At 48.2% G+C, this 18,285-nt stretch overlaps 1 protein-coding gene across 22 annotated transcripts in view; it reads left to right on the top strand.

The window, feature by feature from the left end:
• JAKMIP3 (Janus kinase and microtubule interacting protein 3) overlaps positions 1-18,285 on the top strand; it is a 206,058-nt gene that overhangs the window by 180,710 nt on the left and 7,063 nt on the right. For 13 of the 22 annotated variants that reach the window (XM_043983754.1, XM_043983751.1, XM_043983753.1 and 10 more), the window contains one exon: positions 490-555. In XM_043983754.1, coding sequence (XP_043839689.1) covers positions 490-555 — 66 coding nt within the window. Of the gene's footprint in view, positions 1-489; positions 556-2,397; positions 2,475-2,574; positions 3,951-18,285 lie in introns of those variants that run through there. The other 9 variants (XM_043983765.1, XM_043983764.1, XM_043983763.1 and 6 more) reach the window with 2 other exon arrangements.

Raw genomic sequence — 18,285 nt, 5'->3', positions numbered from 1 at the left:
TTGAGAGCCATCCAGTGTGGCCGCCAAGAGCCTAGGCCCTTGATCAGAGCAGACGCATGTGGAGGGACACTCAGATAAGCCATCTCTGCAGGGCTGTGCCCTCACCTCCTCAGTCTTCCTGGGGAAATGGCTAGATTCGTCACCACCAGCAGGCTTCCCATGGTTATGGCCAGAACTAGACTGTGGACACAACATCATGGTCTGGCTCTTCAAGGCTCCCCACGCTAACGCCACAGCCTGGATGCCCAACATTCTGGGCCTTCGCCAGTTTGCCTCTGAGCAGCTGTCCATTGTGGTCTTTCTCACTGAGGACTTTGTGCATGTGCTTGTGAACATGCACACAGGTGCTCACTCTGGCCATCTTGTCTCATCATGCACATGTCTCCATAGCCTCTTTTTTTGTACACATCACCATGGCCTCTTTTTCCTTTGGCTTCCACAAGCTTTGTGACTTTCATGGGGTTTTCTTCTTGATTTTCCACTTTGCAGAGGATAAAAGAGCTAGAAGAGAGAATCGAAGCCCAGAAAAGACAAATTAAGGAACTGGAGGAAAAGGTAAGACAGTCCTGCTGCCTTCCTGAGTCTGGCTCATAGACAAAATGAGGTCCTCCTGGCAAGAGTGTCTTGTGTCCCCTGAGCCAGCTTCATAGCACTTGTGAGAGTTAGCAAAGCCATTGTTCATTGGGGCAGCAGCATCTCAGTGAGAAGCAGTGTGGCATGGTGGACAGAGAACTGGCCTAGCGGTCAGGAAGTCCCACATTCAAGTGCTGCCTATGCCACCTACCAAGACTCTGGGCAAGTGGCCTTATCTCTTGAAGACCCATCTCTATGAACGAGCTTCGAAGCAGGCACCAACTTACCCTGGTAGAGAGATATTCTTCGTTGGGAGCTTCCTGTACTCATGAAACCCAGTGGACCCCACCCATTTAACTTGTAGGCTATTCGCCAGATGCTCAGGGGTCCAATGGGAGGAGATCTTTGTCTATCACCAGCTGGGCCCCAGCCTCAGCTGCCTTTTCTCCATGTCAAATGCTTACTTCCTCTGTCCCAGTTATCTCTAGCACATCTTTGTGTGATGTGAAACGGACACAGAAAAGTTATCCTGAACCTCCCCTTTCTTGTCCTTGCCCAAGACTCATCGCAAGTGATCACCCCTTGGGGCTACCATGGGGGTAGATTTGATCTAATTTTTAGAGTCACTTCAACTCTATCAGATAGACAGGCAGGGTATAGACCCATTTTACAGAGGAGAAAACCAAGGCCCAGAGAAGCCCATGGTAACACAGCTGTTAAGCAGAAGAGAAAGATGTATTAGTTTCCCAGCTTGCCAGACCAAAGTCCTAACAAAGAGACCTCTCTGGAGTCAGAAAACCAGGGTTCAGGTCCAATTCAAATGTTTCCTGACTGTATAACCTTGGGTCTTGATCTCCCCAGGCTCTTCCTTCCTTAGTTGTGTTATGAATGAAAACCCGGAGAGACAGAGTTTCTGGGTAATTAATTAGGCTGGCTGATAATAAATTGATGGTCAGTGGTTTTTCTCAGTAACCAGAGACACCTAATGATGACACTGGATGCCTTAAATGTTTTTTTGAAAGGCAATGGCCCTGACAGAAGAAGCCAGTCCTGATTTGTTCACATATTAATGAAGAGGTGGGTTAAAAGTCTTAGCTCCTCCTGCTGAGAAGGTGGCTTCATCATGAGACTCAGCTGCCTCCAGTACTCTGGACAGAGGAATCCATCTCCACCCAGCTCACTTTGGCTGGTTTTCTCCTTCATGAGCTGGGTCACCCTAAACTCCAGTGCAGGGTGAAGGACACAGGCTTATTCCCTAAAGGAAAGAGTTCACCTAGATTAGATTCTGTTTACACTCTACACAGAAGTAAGGGCTTCTAGCTGAATGGTCCCACCAAAGATATATGAACTTATTTCCCAGGATTAGAGCCATCTCATCTCTCAGGCATGGCTTTCAGAGACTGGCTGACTATGCAGGCTGGCTCCTGAATGAAGAAATAAAGAGAAAAAGCCTTAATCCTAATTTAATAATTGTTCTTGATACAATAGCAGAATACTTTCTCTCAAATATAAAATGAAGTTTGGGACCCCCTGGCCTCTGAGGGCCCCTTCAGCTCTAGGCCCCTGTGACCCTCTAAGCCTGCTTGGGAAGGATCTCCCAGCCTGATTTCCCAGGCCTGGTTATTTGCTCTTTGGGGACAAATGGGCTTTGTGGGCCTCTCTAACTGTCCCCGCCCCTGGGTAGTACCTGCCTCTCCTACATCTCTTCTCTTTCTGAATGGCAGCTCGCCTTGCTCTGCCTGCAGTCATTAGCTCTGCCTCACCAGACACACTGTAAATTCTGTTTTTTTCTCTCTTTTCTTCCATTTCCCCCTTTCTTTTCAGTTTTTATTTTTGTTTTTATTTTTCTCCTTAGCTTTCATCCTTTGGTCTTAGTGTGCCTGGGTACCCAGCAACAAGGGGTGAGTAGACTTCTGACCCAGCCTTTGTCCAAGTCATTTGACCCAGTCCCCATCTTGTCCAATTTCTTGTTCTTCACCTCTTCTTATTTGTATGTTTCAGTTTCCAAAAGAAGTCAGAAATCACCTTTCTCTCCTTGGAGCAGACATCAATGGTTACCAAGACAAAAACTCGAGATGTTAGGAGGACCACAGATTCTGCCTCTGACTCCTGATTTTGTCCCTGGAGACAGAAGAGGATTTATTCTCATTGACCTCCTCCTGGAGTGGCAGGGAGAGAGAGAGGGTTAATTCAAACTCAGTGGGATCTTCCTCGGTGCCCATTCCTTGGGTGACCGTCTGTTTTCCACGAGCCAGAAACCCAGGAACAGCCTTCAGCTTAGCCTGGAGGGTGGTGTCCTCATCCCAGTTTCAGGAAGAGGTCTCAGTCCCCTGCTGTGCAGGGAGTGTCTCTCTCTCTCTCTCTCTCTCTCTCTCTCTCTGTCTGTCTGTCTGTCTCTCTCTGTCTCTCTCTCTATCTCTCTGTCTCTCTGTCTCTCTCTGCTTCTTACAGAAGTGCCCACCTCCTGTGCCCTATGTTGCACATTTCTGCTAGCTGTTTTAACACAAATCTCTAGGGAAGGATTCCAGAAAGAATGAGACCTCTTCCTGCCAAGGGTGGGGCAGGAAAGGATGGTGGAGTCATGATGACAACAAAGGGAGATGGGATGCTGCACCAGTTTGGAATTCCCAAGAGCAGTGGGCTGTTTACTTTCCCCAAACCAAGAGAACAGGTGGATGGAATGATGCATACACTATGACTTTGGAAGGAGCCTGAGCATTCGGCAAGGAAGGCAGCTCCTTTCTGCTGGCACCCCCCAGATTGTCTTGGACAACTTTGGCTTCTCAGTGTATCCTGAGGTTTCCATGATTATGGCTAATCAAGGAGTCTCTTGTGCCCGGGTCCTTAGCTAACAATTATGGTCCATTTAACTGTGACCTGAGTCCTCCTGTGCCCCCTGAGGAAAAGCCAGGAGTGAGAAAGAGCAACACTGAGCCAAGGGCAAAGGAGAGGGTGGGATTAACTGGCTCAAGGAAACTGGGGAAATGAAGGAGCTCCTCAGGGGGAGCAGGGAGAGACCATTCATTGACTGATGAAAGCCTGGCTTATGCAAAAGGGAAACCCAAAGCATTGTCTGAGACAGAGATGCAGGGAGCCATGACGAGGTTCCCTCCCCAAGCACCCCGCCCAGCCACAGTGCCCAAGCAAGTCTTAAGCAAAGCCAATCCCCCAACTGGACTGGCCAAGGGGTGACATTCCAGGCTTAGAAGAGATGGCCTTGTCACACAACTATCATGTAACACTCATCCCCACACCTGCCCCCGACCCATGCTCCACCACCCCAGGTCTCCCCATGGATTCCTCCAAGAGGAGCAGGAGAAACCACCCTTAATCTCCCCAGGAATTATGAAGGAACACTGCCAATGAGCTGAGCAAAGGTAAGGATGAAATGGGCACCTGGGCCATTTGAAATGACTTTAATCATTGCTGCTGGTACTATAAGGTATTATGGTTTGTGAAAGATATGATCTCATTTGAGTCTTTGCAATGAATTCCTACACAGGAACTTCTATTCCTGACTCACAAGGTAAAGAAACAGATCCTTGTTGCCAGAAATCACCCAGGGAGTAAGTGCCAGTCACAGCTTGAACCTTGGTTGAACCGCAGTCCAGCCTCTATGGCCACCCCTTGATAGGCACGTGTTCAGTGCCACCTGGCACAGACCCTTTTCACTTCTTGTGAGGCTCTCCAACCCAAACAGTGCCCATGACAGGACAAGGATAAGCAAATCTTGGACAGGCTTGTGGCCATTTTGAAGGTTGTTTTGTTTATTTCGAACAGGGCAGCTAGGTGGCACAGTGTATAAATTGTCAGGCCTGGAGTCAGGAGGACCTGAGTTCAAATTTGACTTCCAACAATCACTAGGTATGTGATCCTGGGCAAGTCACTTAGCCCCTGTCTATTTCAGTTACCTCACCTCTGAAATGGGGCTCAAAATAGCACCTCCCTCCCAGGGTTGCTGTGCAGATCAAATGAGATAATGATTGTAAAGTGCTTAGACCATGCCTGGCACCCAGGAAGCACCAGGTCAGTGCCGGCTGTTGTTGGGAATGTACCTTTCTCCCCGAATGATTTTGAGCATTTCACCCTCTCCAGTGGTTGTGGGTTATTTGGCCACTTCTTTAGAGAACTGTTCATTTCCTTTGCCCATTAAGGACCAGCTCATGCTCACCACAAGGGGCTGGAGAATGTGTGTTCTGAAAAGAACGGTGGGGAAGGAGTGGAAATCCTGTAGGACCATAGAGTTGGAAGAAGCCTTGGAAATCAGCCAGCCCAAGATCAGACTGGGCAGGGATGGCAGAAAAGGGACTTCAAGGGAGGGAGGCCTCCAATTCTAAACCCAGGAGCGGCTCCTCCTGTCCTCTCTGCCTCTAGCCCTTCCCTTCCCTTCCTCTCTGTCTGTCTCTGTCTGTCTGTCTCTGTCTCTCTCTCCTTCTGCTTCTATCTCTGCTCTGTCTGTCTCTGTCACTGTCTCTCTCTCCTCTCTCTGTCTCTCCTTCTGCTTCTATCTCTGCTCTGTCTGTCTGTCTCTGTCTCTCCTCTCTCTGTCTCTCCTTCTGCTTCTATCTCTGTCTCTGTCTCTCTCTCTCCTCTCTCTGTCTCTCCTTCTGCTTCTATCTCTGTCTGTCTGTCTCTGTCTCTCTCTCTCCTCTCCCTGTCTCTCCTTCTGCTTCTATCTCTGCTCTGTCTCTGTCACTGTCTCTCTCTCCTCTCTCTGTCTCTCCTTCTGCTTCTATCTCTGCTCTGTCTGTCTCTGTCACTGTCTCTCTCTCCTCTCTCTGTCTCTCCTTCTGCTTCTATCTCTGCTCTGTCTGTCTCTGTCTCTGTCTCTGTCTCTCCTCTCTCTGTCTCTCCTTCTGCTTCTATCTCTGTCTCTGTCTCTCCTCTCTCTGTCTCTCCTTCTGCTTCTATCTCTGTCTCTGTCTCTCTCTCTCTCTCCTCTCTCTGTCTCTCCTTCTGCTTCTGTCTCTGTCTGTCTGTCTCTGTCTCTCCTCTCTCTGTCTCTCCTTCTGCTTCTATCTCTGTCTCTGTCTGTCTGTCTCTGTCTCTCTCTGTCTGTGTCTGTGTCTGTGTCTCTGTCTCTGTCTCTTCCCTCCCCCAGGATAGAAATGCAGTAGTCACTGACAGCCTAATCCTACTATTGCTCATCACAGAAGCTTTGACCCATTCTGACTTAGACCTGGGAAGCCTAGCGGCCTCATTTTCTGGGGACCCACCATATTCATGCCAGATTCAGCGACTAGAATTAGTTAACTTGGTGCAGCTCAAAACTCCTGCAACTTAAGCTTTAGCACCCTCAGTCCAGGGACCAAAGTCATGAGCTATCCTGTCCAACCATCATTCAAGAACATAGCAGGGTCCCATGCCTGGCCAAGGGCCTGCTCTGCCCACTCTTAGTTTTTCTCACTATCTCTCCTGTTAGAAGGCTCCTGCTGGGGGCCAGGCTTGGAAGGTGAGGGACATTCATTGTGCATGGACGGCCGGGTGTGTGTGTTTTAATGCAGATCCAGGTGGCCACTGGAGGGTGTTGTTATCCAGCCCAAGGACTGTGCCCCCTCTCAAGGAGACATAAATGAGCAGGGCTGACATTCTCTGGGGCCCCAGAGCCCAGCCCAGGAGGTGATTCTAGCGCTACTGAATGCCAGCTCAGCTGTCGCTGACAGAGCCAGAATATTGCAGCCTGAACAGTTCCTCCTCGTTCGCTTCATGGCTGTGGTTCTTGACCAAACCTCATGGCCACAACACACCATGTTATTGTCAGGTGGGGAGCAGAGACTGGATGTAATTAGCCTCATGAATGAATGGATGAATGAATGAATGCTTATTAAGTATTTGTGTGCCAAGCACTAGGGTTATAAACAGAAAAGTGAGATGCCCCTGCTCTCCAAGGGGCTCTCATTCTAATGGGAAACAACACGGAAGGAAGGTCTCAGCTAAAAGTCTGATGGGAAGGTCCTAGGGTCCTTAGGGGGTAGCCACAAAGCAAATGGCTACACCTCTCTTTTCACATCATTTCAATACAGCGGCATCAGCTACTGATGATGAACTATCTGAGACTGGGCCAAGGATTTTGGTGGGGAGGACTTTCCTTCCTTGGCTTGCAGGAGCTGTGGCTTCCAGGCCTCCCTCCCCAGGGCCTGCTTCCTGAGGCTGGGCTGGTGGTCTAGAAGTGGGGTGCTGCCACTCCCAGGGCCCTTGTTCCCTGTCTGTCAGTAGTAGTTGGCCAGCTGTTGGTGGTGGTGATAACCATGGTGGGCTCTTCCTTTCTTCTCAAAAATCACTCCAAGTGGGGTGAGTTTGACCCTCTCATTTCTTCCCACATCCTCTCCATTCCCTAAGTCAAGACCAGGCCTTTCCATCCAACCCTGAACTTGAGTTTGATTCTGGCTTCTAACTCCCTCCTAAACAGAGACTTCACTTTCTGGGGCTAGATGGTCATCCTAGCCATGAGGCCGGCTCTGTACCCTGCTTTGTGGGTACAGAGTTGGATACCCCCTGCCTGGACAGCCCTGGGGAAAGGCAGCTTTGTGGTACCCTCAGACTGCCCAGTCAGCTGATCAGTGATGCCACTAGCTGGGCCCGTGCTCTGGTCTGGGCCATAAGAGGCATAATGTGCTAGACAGGAGGGCAAGAGGCCTTGTGCTGGCATGTGCCTCGAGAAGGCCGTGAGGCAGAGGAAAGAATGTCCAATGAACTGGGGTTCAGTCCCCACTCTTTGGCAATGCTGTGACCAAGGACACATTTCTTCATCTCTGGGGCCTCATTTGCTCTGCAAAATAGGTGGTCTCTGTGGTCCCCTTCACCTCTTTCCTCTCCCCTACTGCCTCCCAGAGTTCTCTTGCCCTGGGTGGACGTGAAGAGGATGACAGCTGCAGGAACAGGGGCGCGTAACTGGGCAGCAGAGAAGGCGCCAGGCAGCCCTGAGGGGCCCAGCCTCCTGCTCCAGTCCCTTCAGAGCTGTCTGGCTGTGCAGAGTTGACAGAGGAGCCATTTGGAGTTAGTCAGGCCAATGAGGCGAGAAGGGAGAGAGCCTGGCAGTGGCCCCTGTTGTGGCTGGAGGCCAGTTCTGAGGCAGAGCTGAGGAAAGCATGGGGCCATGGAGAGGTCACTGCTCAGAGAGAAGGGCCCCTCCCTCAGTGTCCTTCCCCCAGCCTTCCTTGGCAAGACCCTGGGGGATCTCCCAAGCACGGACTTGGAAGATTTGCTAAAACCAAGAGGTGACTTGTTGGTTCCAAGGTTTGACAGTAACTGGCCCCTTGGCATGAAGTGGGAGGCTCCCCAGTCTGCCCTCCCCCACCTCAGAGACCAGGGTCTGCCCAAGCCTCTGAGTGACAAGGATAAAGGGGAGAGGCCCCCAGGGGCTGCTGGTGTTGTCTCTATTGGTATCTCTTCTTTTTCTATCCTTTTCCTTTGGATTACTACAGTAACTTTGGTGTGTGTGTGTGTGGGGGGGGGTCTTCCTCAAGTCTCTCCCCCCTCCAATCCATCCTTCATTCAACCACTAAAATGATTTTCTCAAAGTTCAGTCTGACCAGTCATCCCCCTACTCACTAAATCCCAGTGGCTGCTCTGTTTGGCCTTCAAAGCCCAGAGACCCCAGCCTTCTGGCTGTCTCATGAAAAAGACCCTCTATTTCTCAACTCAGAGCACTTTTTCTGGCCATCCCCACCCCCTGAAATGTTCTCCCTCCTCTGCTGCAATGACTGACTTCCCACTTCCTTAGAACCCTCCTAAAATCCTAACTCCTAAAGAAAACCTTCCCCACCCCCTCTTGATTCTAGTGCCAATGTTAACCAGGCCCAGGTGGCCCTAAAGCTGTCTCACCAACCGCTCCAGAGTTCAAGGAGAACAGGGCGCCCTAGGGCAGGTGGCTCCTTAGTGAGCAGCATAAGTGACGGACAGCACATGGTGGGTATCTGGCATACCACTGCTGGCAAAGGGCTGTCCTACAAAAGACAGTGTTGGAAGAATGATCCTGGAGAACAAGGAGGAAAAAATGGCGACTTCCACTGGGATCCCTCCCCTTGGTATTGGCTTTGAAACTGAAGGATGAGCCAGGAGGCTGGAGAGAAGTGGGGAGAGCAGTCCATATGGCCCAAGCTTGGCTGTGTGCCCCAGGATGAAGACTAAAGGGAAGGTTAGAATTCTGCTGAGAATGAAGACCCCGCCAGTGGCCTTCCCATACCTACCACTGAGGCCACTGTCTGATTAGACCTGCACAGAATCACAAGATCATAGCAGGAAAGCTAAATGGGACATTAGAGGTCCCTAGAGTCCAGTCCTCCCTTTTTGGAGATGAGGAAACTGAGGCTTAGAGAGGTTAATTAATTGACTTGCCCAGGGTCACCTGTAAGTTTCTAAGGTTGGATTTGAACTCAAGTCTTACTATCTGCTGTGATTCTTCCCTCCCTTTCTCCTTCCCTTTCCCCTTCCCCTTCCCATTACCCTTCCCCTCCCCTTTCATGCTACCTTTCCTCCCTCCCTCCCTCCCTCCCTCCCTTCCTTCCTTCCTTCCTTCCCTCCCTCCCTCCCTCCTTCCTTCCTTCCTTCCCTCCCTCCCTCCTGTTTAAATTCATAAAATAAAATATGCAGGATCACAAACTCTCAAAATAGCTTTATATATAATGTAATGCAACACAACACAACATAACCTAATGCATTGTAATGCAATATTACATGATGTAATATAATGCAACATGCTATAACATGGTACATGTCTAGACTCTTTGAGTGTAGGAACTGTCTTTTTAACCTAAAAAAAAAGTCCCCTTAACACTTTCTTTTTCTTTTTTTTATCCCTGGCACTTAGTGCAATGCTAGGCATATAATAAGTGCTTATTGTATAGTATAGGAACATAATGTAATGTAACATGAGAACATTATCAAACATGGCACAACATGCTATGACATGTGATTACATCTTATAGCATGGTAGAAATATGGTGTGGTATATTATCTAATATAACATTTCAATAACAATATAATTAATATGATACAACCTTATTCATGTATATCTATGTATACACACTGATATGTATATACATGTGTGTATACATATATATGTATGTGTGTATATATATGTGTATGTATGTATGTATGTATATGTGTGGGAGGGAGGCACTTAGAGTGCACCCAACCCAGACTCCTCCTTTTACATATGAAGAAGAGATCACACAGGTATTAAGGAGTAGACTGATAATTCACCTCCAAGTCCTGGTGTTCTTTCCACAAATGGAAGGGAAGAATCTGCCCGCAGGTTCCATCTTTGCTGCTGCCTAGAAAGCGGGTGATTGAAGGAATCCTCCCGGCTTTCTCCCACACACACCAGCATGTTGCCCACCCTGAAGGCTGAGGAGGAGGGTGGAGCATCAGTCCCCATTGCTCAGTCTCTTTCTGTGAAGACCCCATTTATCTAGGGTTGCCTTATTAACATTCACTTGGTTTCATTTTTCTGAAAAGGCCAGCAGCTGAGCTCTGCAGAGCCAGTGAAATGGAAGGCCAGGGGCTTAATCAGCATGTCAAAGCCCCCTCACAGCTGTGATGCCTCCCCTCCCAGAATCATTGGCTCCATCTGGTCCACTTTCCCAGGGGGCCTGATGGGGCCTACATGGAGGTTGGGGGTCAATCCTCATTTCCCAAGACACAGTTCTAAGCCCTGCCCTGCAGCCTCAGCTGCCTAGGGCTGTCTGAAGAAAATCCTTTGGTGACCGCAGGACTTGGCCTCACCAGGTCAAGGGGCTCTGACCCCACTGTTTCCAGTCCTTCCTGATGGGGCCTTGCACACCCCTCCAGGCAGCTTTTAAAGGCCTCCTCCTCAGGTCTTCCCCCAGGGCTGGGACATAGCCCTCCCCCACCAAGTAGGGCCCTCAGTTGGACCTGCACACCTGCTGCAAATGGGCCCACGCATGTTACACTAGGACAGGAAGAGATCCTGAAAACCCCCTATCTCCAGTGTCAGCATAAAAGTCGGGCACCCAGATCTTTGAAAGGACCCATCATCCCAGGAAGGCTTCTGGGAAAAAGGACTTCTGCACTGGGGATGAAGTCGATGTCCGGTGGAAAGAGCCCTGGCTCCAGGGTCCAAGGACGTGGATTCAGATCCCACGTCTGATACTTACTCCTTTGTCACCTCGGCCAAATCCTGGGCCTTTTTCTTCCTCGATAAGCGGTGGGGGGTGGACTCTATGGTCTTCTCTGAGAATCCTTCTGGCTCAGGATCCAGGACACCGGGGGCAGGCATCTCCCCGCCTGGGCTCAGCTCCTGCTCGGCTCTCAGAGGAGGTAATAGGATTACAAGTGCAGGGTGACACGGGGATTGATCTGCTTTGCCCACACTTCCATCCCAAGACTGAAAAGAACCTCCTGGCTTTGGAGCCAGACCAGGAAGTGAGAGAATGACCCGCAGAGGGGCTTTGGGCCTTAGCCCTTGCCCCATGAGAGGAGATCTCTATTGGAGCTAGGCTTGGCTGGGCTTGAGAACGTGTTCTGTATAGGGAAGCATGGCAAGACAAGCATTCTGTGGAATAAATCCAGAAAATGGCAGCTGGCTTTCCCATCAGTCTGAGCCCTAGTGAGCACCAACCACCCTTATCCAAGGTGATGGAAATTCTGGCCAGACAAGTTTGCTGCCTCTATTTGGGCCCTATTGCTGCTCATGTGATGACGACTGAATTCTCAGCCAGAGAACTGGTCTTCAACCGGAGGATGTCTGTGTGACCTTGGACAAGTCCCTTGCCCAGTCTTATACATTACAAGGCTCTGCTCCTATCTAGAAAATGGGTTTCTCAGTGGCCTCTTCTGTACGGTGAAGTAGTGAGAGGATGTGGTCTTTAAGGCCCCTTCAGTTGGAAACCCAAACCTGGGACCTCACAGAGCAGAGCTGACAGCGTCTTGGTGACTCAATTGATTTTATGCTTGAAGGCAGCAGAGTGAAAAGTCACAGCCCGATGTCAGGAAAAACATCAAATTCCCCCCCAAATATGTCCTGGCTGTGTGACTTGACCTTTAAGCCTCAGTTTCCACATTTATAAAATAAACATAATAATGCTTGTGCTGCCCCCAAAGCAGGCTGTCACAAGGATCAAGTGAGGAGACAGAATAAGTATTGTTAGGGGCCCTGGGACTGATCCAATAAATGCTTTCCTTAAAATATTCCTATTACACAAACAAAAATGTAGTTGTGCATGGGGGGTGGGGCAGGATTTGTATCTTCTTAATTATAATTTATGTATGATTCAAGGCTAGCCTTCCCATTGAGGCCTGTCCCTCCCAGCTCACAATTAACTAGCAGCTCGGTCACTCCTGAAAGGCTGTTTCCATCGGCCAGCCTTCAGTCTTTGCCTGGCCCTGTGTTCTGAGCCCCAGCTCTTACACATGAAGCAGGGCAGGATGATGCCCACAGAGCGCAAGGATGACTGTACGATGAGCCCTGTGCTGCTCCCAAAGCAGGGAGAGCCCTGAGAAGGTCAGAAATGATGGCTCTTGGGCCATGTCTGAAATGAAAAATTCAGGGTGGAGCAGTTCTTTGAGAGACCAGCCCCATGCATATTTTATAGGGGAAGTGTGCCTAGCACTGGCTCACAAAGGCCCTCTGGGACCTTCTTATTCAACTGCCTCATTGTTCAGGGGAATGGAGACACTGAAGTGGGCAGGGATGTGCCCAGGAGCCCAGGCAGACATTTCAGTAGAGGGAGTCTTTCACGTGCTGAGCCAGTGGAGCATTTAGGGTGTTCCCAATTGGGTAAAATGATCCATCGCCTTAGACTCTGGAGGCTTCTCTGCAGAGATAGTGCCCCTGCCACCCAGCACGGATAGTGCCCCTGCCTGGGGCTTGCTGGGAAGTTCAGCAGAGTTGAGCCAAGCAAGATCAAGGGGATGAGCCCTGAAAGCCAACCAAAAAGGTAGATGGCCTTCAAAAACTTTTTTTTTCGCCAATAACTTTTTTTAAAGATTAAGTGATGCTGTTTTCATGTCAAGTATCTTAGTCAAAGCCAGATGTTCCCTTAAAGCCTGAGGCTATGCCGTCTGAGCCTCAGCAGCCTGGAAGGCCCTTTGGCAAAGCCTGGGGAAGGCTGGGATACAAAAGGTCCTCTGGATGGCTGGGAATTAACCCAGTCTAAGCCACAGGGGCCCAGCCAATTTGCTGTCAGACCCCAGCTGCCCCCCCCCTGTTTTCTCTTCTTCCCTACAGGCAGTGCCTAATCTCCCCCACAGCCACTGTCAGCTCTGCCAGACCCTTCTGTCTGCTGTTCCTCTTTATCTGCTGGCTCCCAAGTCTCTCCAAATGGTCGCAGGGTCTCTTGCTCTCTGCCCAGCTCTTTCCCACATCCCCAGACTCTAGCCTGCTGAGCTCTGCTCTTCAATGCCCTCTCCCTCCACACTATTATAAGGTGAATGCCCAAAGTGCCTGGGACATTCAGCCCAGAGGTCCCACTCCTCTCTTGGCCCCTGACTTTCTGATTTTTCAAAAGACTCTAACCTTCCTGGGCCTCCTCTGTGAGACGAGACCTTTGATGATGTCTATGCTTCCTTCAATGTCCTCCAGAATCAGTGCCAAGGACCTGGGATCTCCTGCTTTTGTTTAAACTCAGCTGGGACAGGGCCATGTGAGAATGGCCTGGACAGCTCCTCAAGGCTCCTAAACCCGGCTGTCTCTATTGGTGGGATTGCTTGGTTTGTCTTCTTTCTGAGGATGGCAAGCCTATGAGCTTATTGTTGTAGGGGGCGCTCTAGTGAGGAAAGGGCTTTGGACCATTGGTTACTGAGCCAGACATTCTGACTACCCTGGGAAAGTGAGCAGTGGAGGGATTGTCCATCCTTATGCTGCCCACATGCCTCTGGATGGTCAGCTGCCCCCCACCCCAGGTAGACAGCGCAGGTGGAAGGGGACTTGGCTCTAAACACCGCCCTCCTTCAGCAGGCACAAGCAGCCCGGCTTAACCCCCAGTAAGACTATCACGTGAACTGGGAAGGTGTCCTGGACCCTGTGCTTCCCCCCAGGGTTGTTATGAAGATCAAATGAGATCATGATTGTGAAGCATTAGAGAAAAGCAGATAATAATAATAATAATAATAATAATAATAATATGGGCTTCAGGAAGAAGCACAAGGGAGAACACTGTGAGGACCCCATGTGCAGAGAGATCTGATCATGGCCCCTGGGGAACAAAGAAAGTGTGTGTGTGTGTGTGTGTGTGTGTGTGTGTGTGTGTGTGTGAGTGACCTGTGATCTGGCAGCTTCCCAATTTCACTAGTTATTCTTGAAAAGTTCAGTGTCTTTTACCCACAAAAGGAACATGAGCTCTCAGGGCAAAGTTCTGGCTGGCCCACCCTTCTTATACTCCTGCTGCTGACTGTTTTCCTTTCTGTAAATCCTAAAAGCCCTTTCCTCAGTGCTCATCCCCCTTGAGCTCTGGGCACCCTTTGGTGCTGATGACCTCTCTCTATGGCTGGATACTGTCTCCTTGATGAGTTTCCATGACACTTCATTCTCCCAGTTCTCCTTCTTTGATGACAGCTCTTTCTCAATCTCCTTTGTTGAGTCATCAGTCAGGTCTTGGCCACTAACCATGGGCAGCTCATAAGGCTCTGTTCTGGGTCCTTTCTTCTTCTCCCTCCAAACTATTTCACTTGGTAATCTCATCACTCCAGTGGTTTCAATGGTCATCTTTATGCAGATTGCCTTTCTCAGATTTACTTGGCCAGCTCTAACTTCTCTTCTGAATATTTCCAACTTCCTATGGGACATCTCAGACTAGCTATCCTATAGACATTTTAAATTCCATATATCTAAAACTGAGCTCATTGTCTTTTGCTCCAAACTCTATCCTTTTTCTGATGTCCCTATTCCTGTGAAGGGCATTACTCACCCTTCCACCAGATTCCCAGGCTCACAACCTAGGTGTTGTCCTGAATGTTTTTCTCTTACCCCCGTGTCCAATATGTTATCCAGGCCTGTCGACTTTTAACTTCATAACTTCTTTTGTATGTACCCTCTCCTCTGATACCGCCCCCACCCTGCTGCAGGCCCTTGTCCAATCAGCCCTGGACTATTTCTGTAGCTGCCATTGGGTCTGCCCACATCACACCTGTGCCCACTCCAGGCTATTCTCCACTTACCTGTGAAAGCACAGGTGTGAACTCAAGCACAGGTGTGCCCATGTCACCCTCCTATTCAATTAACTCCAGTGGCTCTGAATTATTCCAGAATCAGAGAGAAAATGCCCCAGTTCCCTTTCAGGGCCCTTCAAAATCTGCCCCGACCCCTACCTGTCCAGTCTTCTCAGAACCCCTGCCCCCTCCCTGTGTGCTCACCACCCCTGTGGCTGCGGGCCTTCTTTCTTCTTGCTGACACTTAAGAGAAGATGCTCTACCTCCTGACCCTGTAAGTGTGCTTGGCCGGGCCCCCCCCCCCCCCCCCCCCCCCCGCCCCGCCCCGCCCAGAATCAGAATGTTCTGCTTACTTCCCAGCTTCCTTCAAGTCCAGTTAAAACGCCACCTCCCATGATTAGGAGATATTTCTAGACAACAAAAGGTGACTTTGTCTTTTTTCAATTTGTACCTCTTGTCCTTGACTCCATGTTCTGAGGTCAAATGAAGTAATTCTAATCACTCTTCTCCTGAGGATGATAACAGTAAGAACTTAAAAACAGAATATGGGTGCCAGGTACTGTGCACCTGAAATCTCCTGCCTCCTACCTAATCTTCTGTTCTCCAGGTGATTCAACTGGTTTTCATATGGAATGCCGTAAAGGCCTTCATCACCCTGTTTGACTTCCTCCAGAACTTCTCGAGTTTGTCCATGTCTTTCCCAAAATGTCGTTCCCACCATTGAACATAACCTACTGGAGGAGGTGTGACAAGGCATTTCCTCTAGGATCAAAAGCAAACTCATGATAATAGAGTCCTTCATAAAATGGTCTCAGCCTGCCTTCCTTGCCTTGGTCTCAGAACTCCCCTTGACACAGTCTACCTTGCAGCCTTAATGACCCATTTACTAATTGCTGAAGTCAATATCCCATCTCTCACTTCTGCCATGTACAGGTTGTTCCCAAGCCCAGAATGCCATCCCTTCTCCCCTCTACTTCTTAGGCTCTCTGTTTTCCTTTTAAAATTTTATTTATTTATTTATTTATTTATTCATTCATTTATTTATTTATTTATTTATTTATTTATTTATTTATTTATTTGTTTGTTTGTTTGTTTGTTTATTTATTTGTTTATTTATTTGTTTATTTATCTATTTATCTATTTATTTATTTATTTGTTTGTTTGTTTATTTATAATTTATTTTTTGGTGAGGCAATTGGGGTTAAGTGACTTGCCCAGGGTCACACAGCCAGTGTCTGAGGCCAGATTTGAACTCAGGTCCTCCTGAATCCAGGGCCAGTACTCTATCCATTGTGCCACTTAGCTGCCCCTATTTAATTTTTTTAATGTAATAAACATTTTTGTTTACAGTTTTGGGTTCCAATTTTTAACCCTCATTCCCTCCCTCCCTCCCCTCCCTGAGGCAGTAAGCAATCAGATATGGGTTCTACATACATGTATGATTATGTCAAACATCACCATATTAGCCATTTTGTACAAGAAAACCTAATTAAAAGAAAAAAATGAAAGAAAGTGAAAAATAGCCTGCTTCAGTCTGTTCCAGCAATATCAGTTCTTTCTTTGGAAGTGGAGAGTATATGTCAGTAGTCCTTTGGGATTGTCTTGGATCATTGGATTTCTGGTAATAGTCAGTCATTCACTGTTCTTCATCAAACAATATTGCTGTCTCTGTGCACAATGTTCTCTTGGTTCTGCTCACTTCACAATACATCATTTCACACATATCTTTTTTTTTGGTGGATGTTGGTTAAGTGACTTGCCTGGGCTCAGACAGCTAGTAAGTGTCAAGGGTCTAAGGTTGGATTTGAACTCAGGTCCTCCTGAATCCAGTGCTTTATCCACTGAGACACCTAGCTGCCCCCTCATACATGTCTTTCCAGGACTTTCTGAACTTATCCTGTTTGTCATTTCTTATAGCACAATAATATTCCATCACCATCATATACCACAGTTTGTTTAGCCATTCCCCAATGGATGGGCATCCTTTCAATTTCCATTTCTTAGCCACCACAAAAAGAGCTGATATAAATATTTTTGTTCAAATAGGTCTTTTTATCTTTTTGGATATGTCATTGGGATATAAACCTAGCAGTGTTATTGCTGGATCAAAGGGTATGCACAGTTCTATAGACCTTTGAGCACAGTTCCAAATTGCTCTCCATAATGTTTGGATCTTTTTGCATCTCTATTTTCCTTTAAGGAAAACTTCCTATAGAAAGCTTTTCCTGATCTCCTCAGTTTTTAGTGCCCTCCTCTTCCTTCAATTATTGATTGATTAATAGTCAGCCTCAGAGTCAAGTCATAGCATCATGAAAGCAATAGGAATGGAACATCCCCACCATAAGCCTAGCACATCCTCTCCTTCAGTTCCACTCAATGTCAATGAAAGAAGGAAGCCCATAAGTGAACACCCTAGTGAGTCACACCATTCCAGAACACATGCGTCCCAGGCAGCAGCAACCTCTGACCCTTTGAGGCTGGTTGTCCATGTTCTATTGAAAACTCAGCACCCTGTTGTCTCTGATCCCTGCTCTGAAATTCTGTAATTTCACCAACTGAACTGAGAGATGGGGGAGAGACTCAAGAAGCAGCTCCTTGTTCTATCCCTACCACTCCCACCACCCCCTGCTGCCACTGCTTCCTTGTTTACCCATTGGATCTCTCAGAGGAATGGGACCTTCTCAGGAGGAGAGATGGCTTGTTTTGTCTCTTTACTCTTGTGCCAGTACAGCTACTGGCACATAGTGGGTACTTAATAAATCTTTGCGGCATGGTTGTGGATCAGAATCAATCATCAACCATCCCTTCATTTTACAGATGAGGACACTGAGTCCCAAAGAGAGGAGGCTAGTGTCCACAGTCCGGCAGTAGTGGACAATGTGGTGTTCTGTTGGGTCCCCCAGAACCTACACATGGGGCCATTGACCATGTTTGTGGTATTTCATGGAGCCCTTCACTTTGTGGATCAGAAGATTTGGTTTCCTCACTCTGTTATCAGGTTTTCTTCTCTTGCTACTTACAAATTGTAGCTGGAACTGATGGCATCTCCACATCTTCACCAGAAATCGTGCCTCACAGTATTGAGTGTTCTGCTTGCATGCAACAAAGTCTGGATTTCATGTCTTCTTCTTTGACTCATTCCAATGAGATTCTGACACCTACTTCCACTAGCACATTTGGCTTACAGGATAAGCTTGACTCACCCTGAGGAGGATTGAGACTTATCAGTGAAAATGAACAGACTATTGGCTTTGGAAATTAACAAATCATTGGTCATTTTGGAGAAAGACATTTTGTTGTAATGATGAGGGCAGCAGCTGGATTGTAGGAGGTGGAGAGGGGAGGAAGCAGAGGTACAGATAGGATGATAGTGTTGATGGAATGATTAAGTGAGGGTTTTTGAGGAGGGAGGAAGACACAGACATGTTTATAGACAGAGAAGGAGCCAGTGGTCAAGGGAGAAACTGAAGATAAGGGAAAGAATAAAGATGACTGTGGAAACATGAAGCAATGGGATTGCTTTTCAGGTAAAAGGGATTTGCCTTGGCAAGAAGAAGAAGGGTCACTTCTTCATGTAAAACAGGAGTAAAGAAAGGGATAGAG

This window comes from Dromiciops gliroides, chromosome 2 (genome assembly GCF_019393635.1).
Source record: "Dromiciops gliroides isolate mDroGli1 chromosome 2, mDroGli1.pri, whole genome shotgun sequence".
Classification (NCBI taxonomy): domain Eukaryota; kingdom Metazoa; phylum Chordata; class Mammalia; order Microbiotheria; family Microbiotheriidae; genus Dromiciops; species Dromiciops gliroides.
This window is presented reverse-complemented; position numbering and strand designations above follow the sequence as displayed.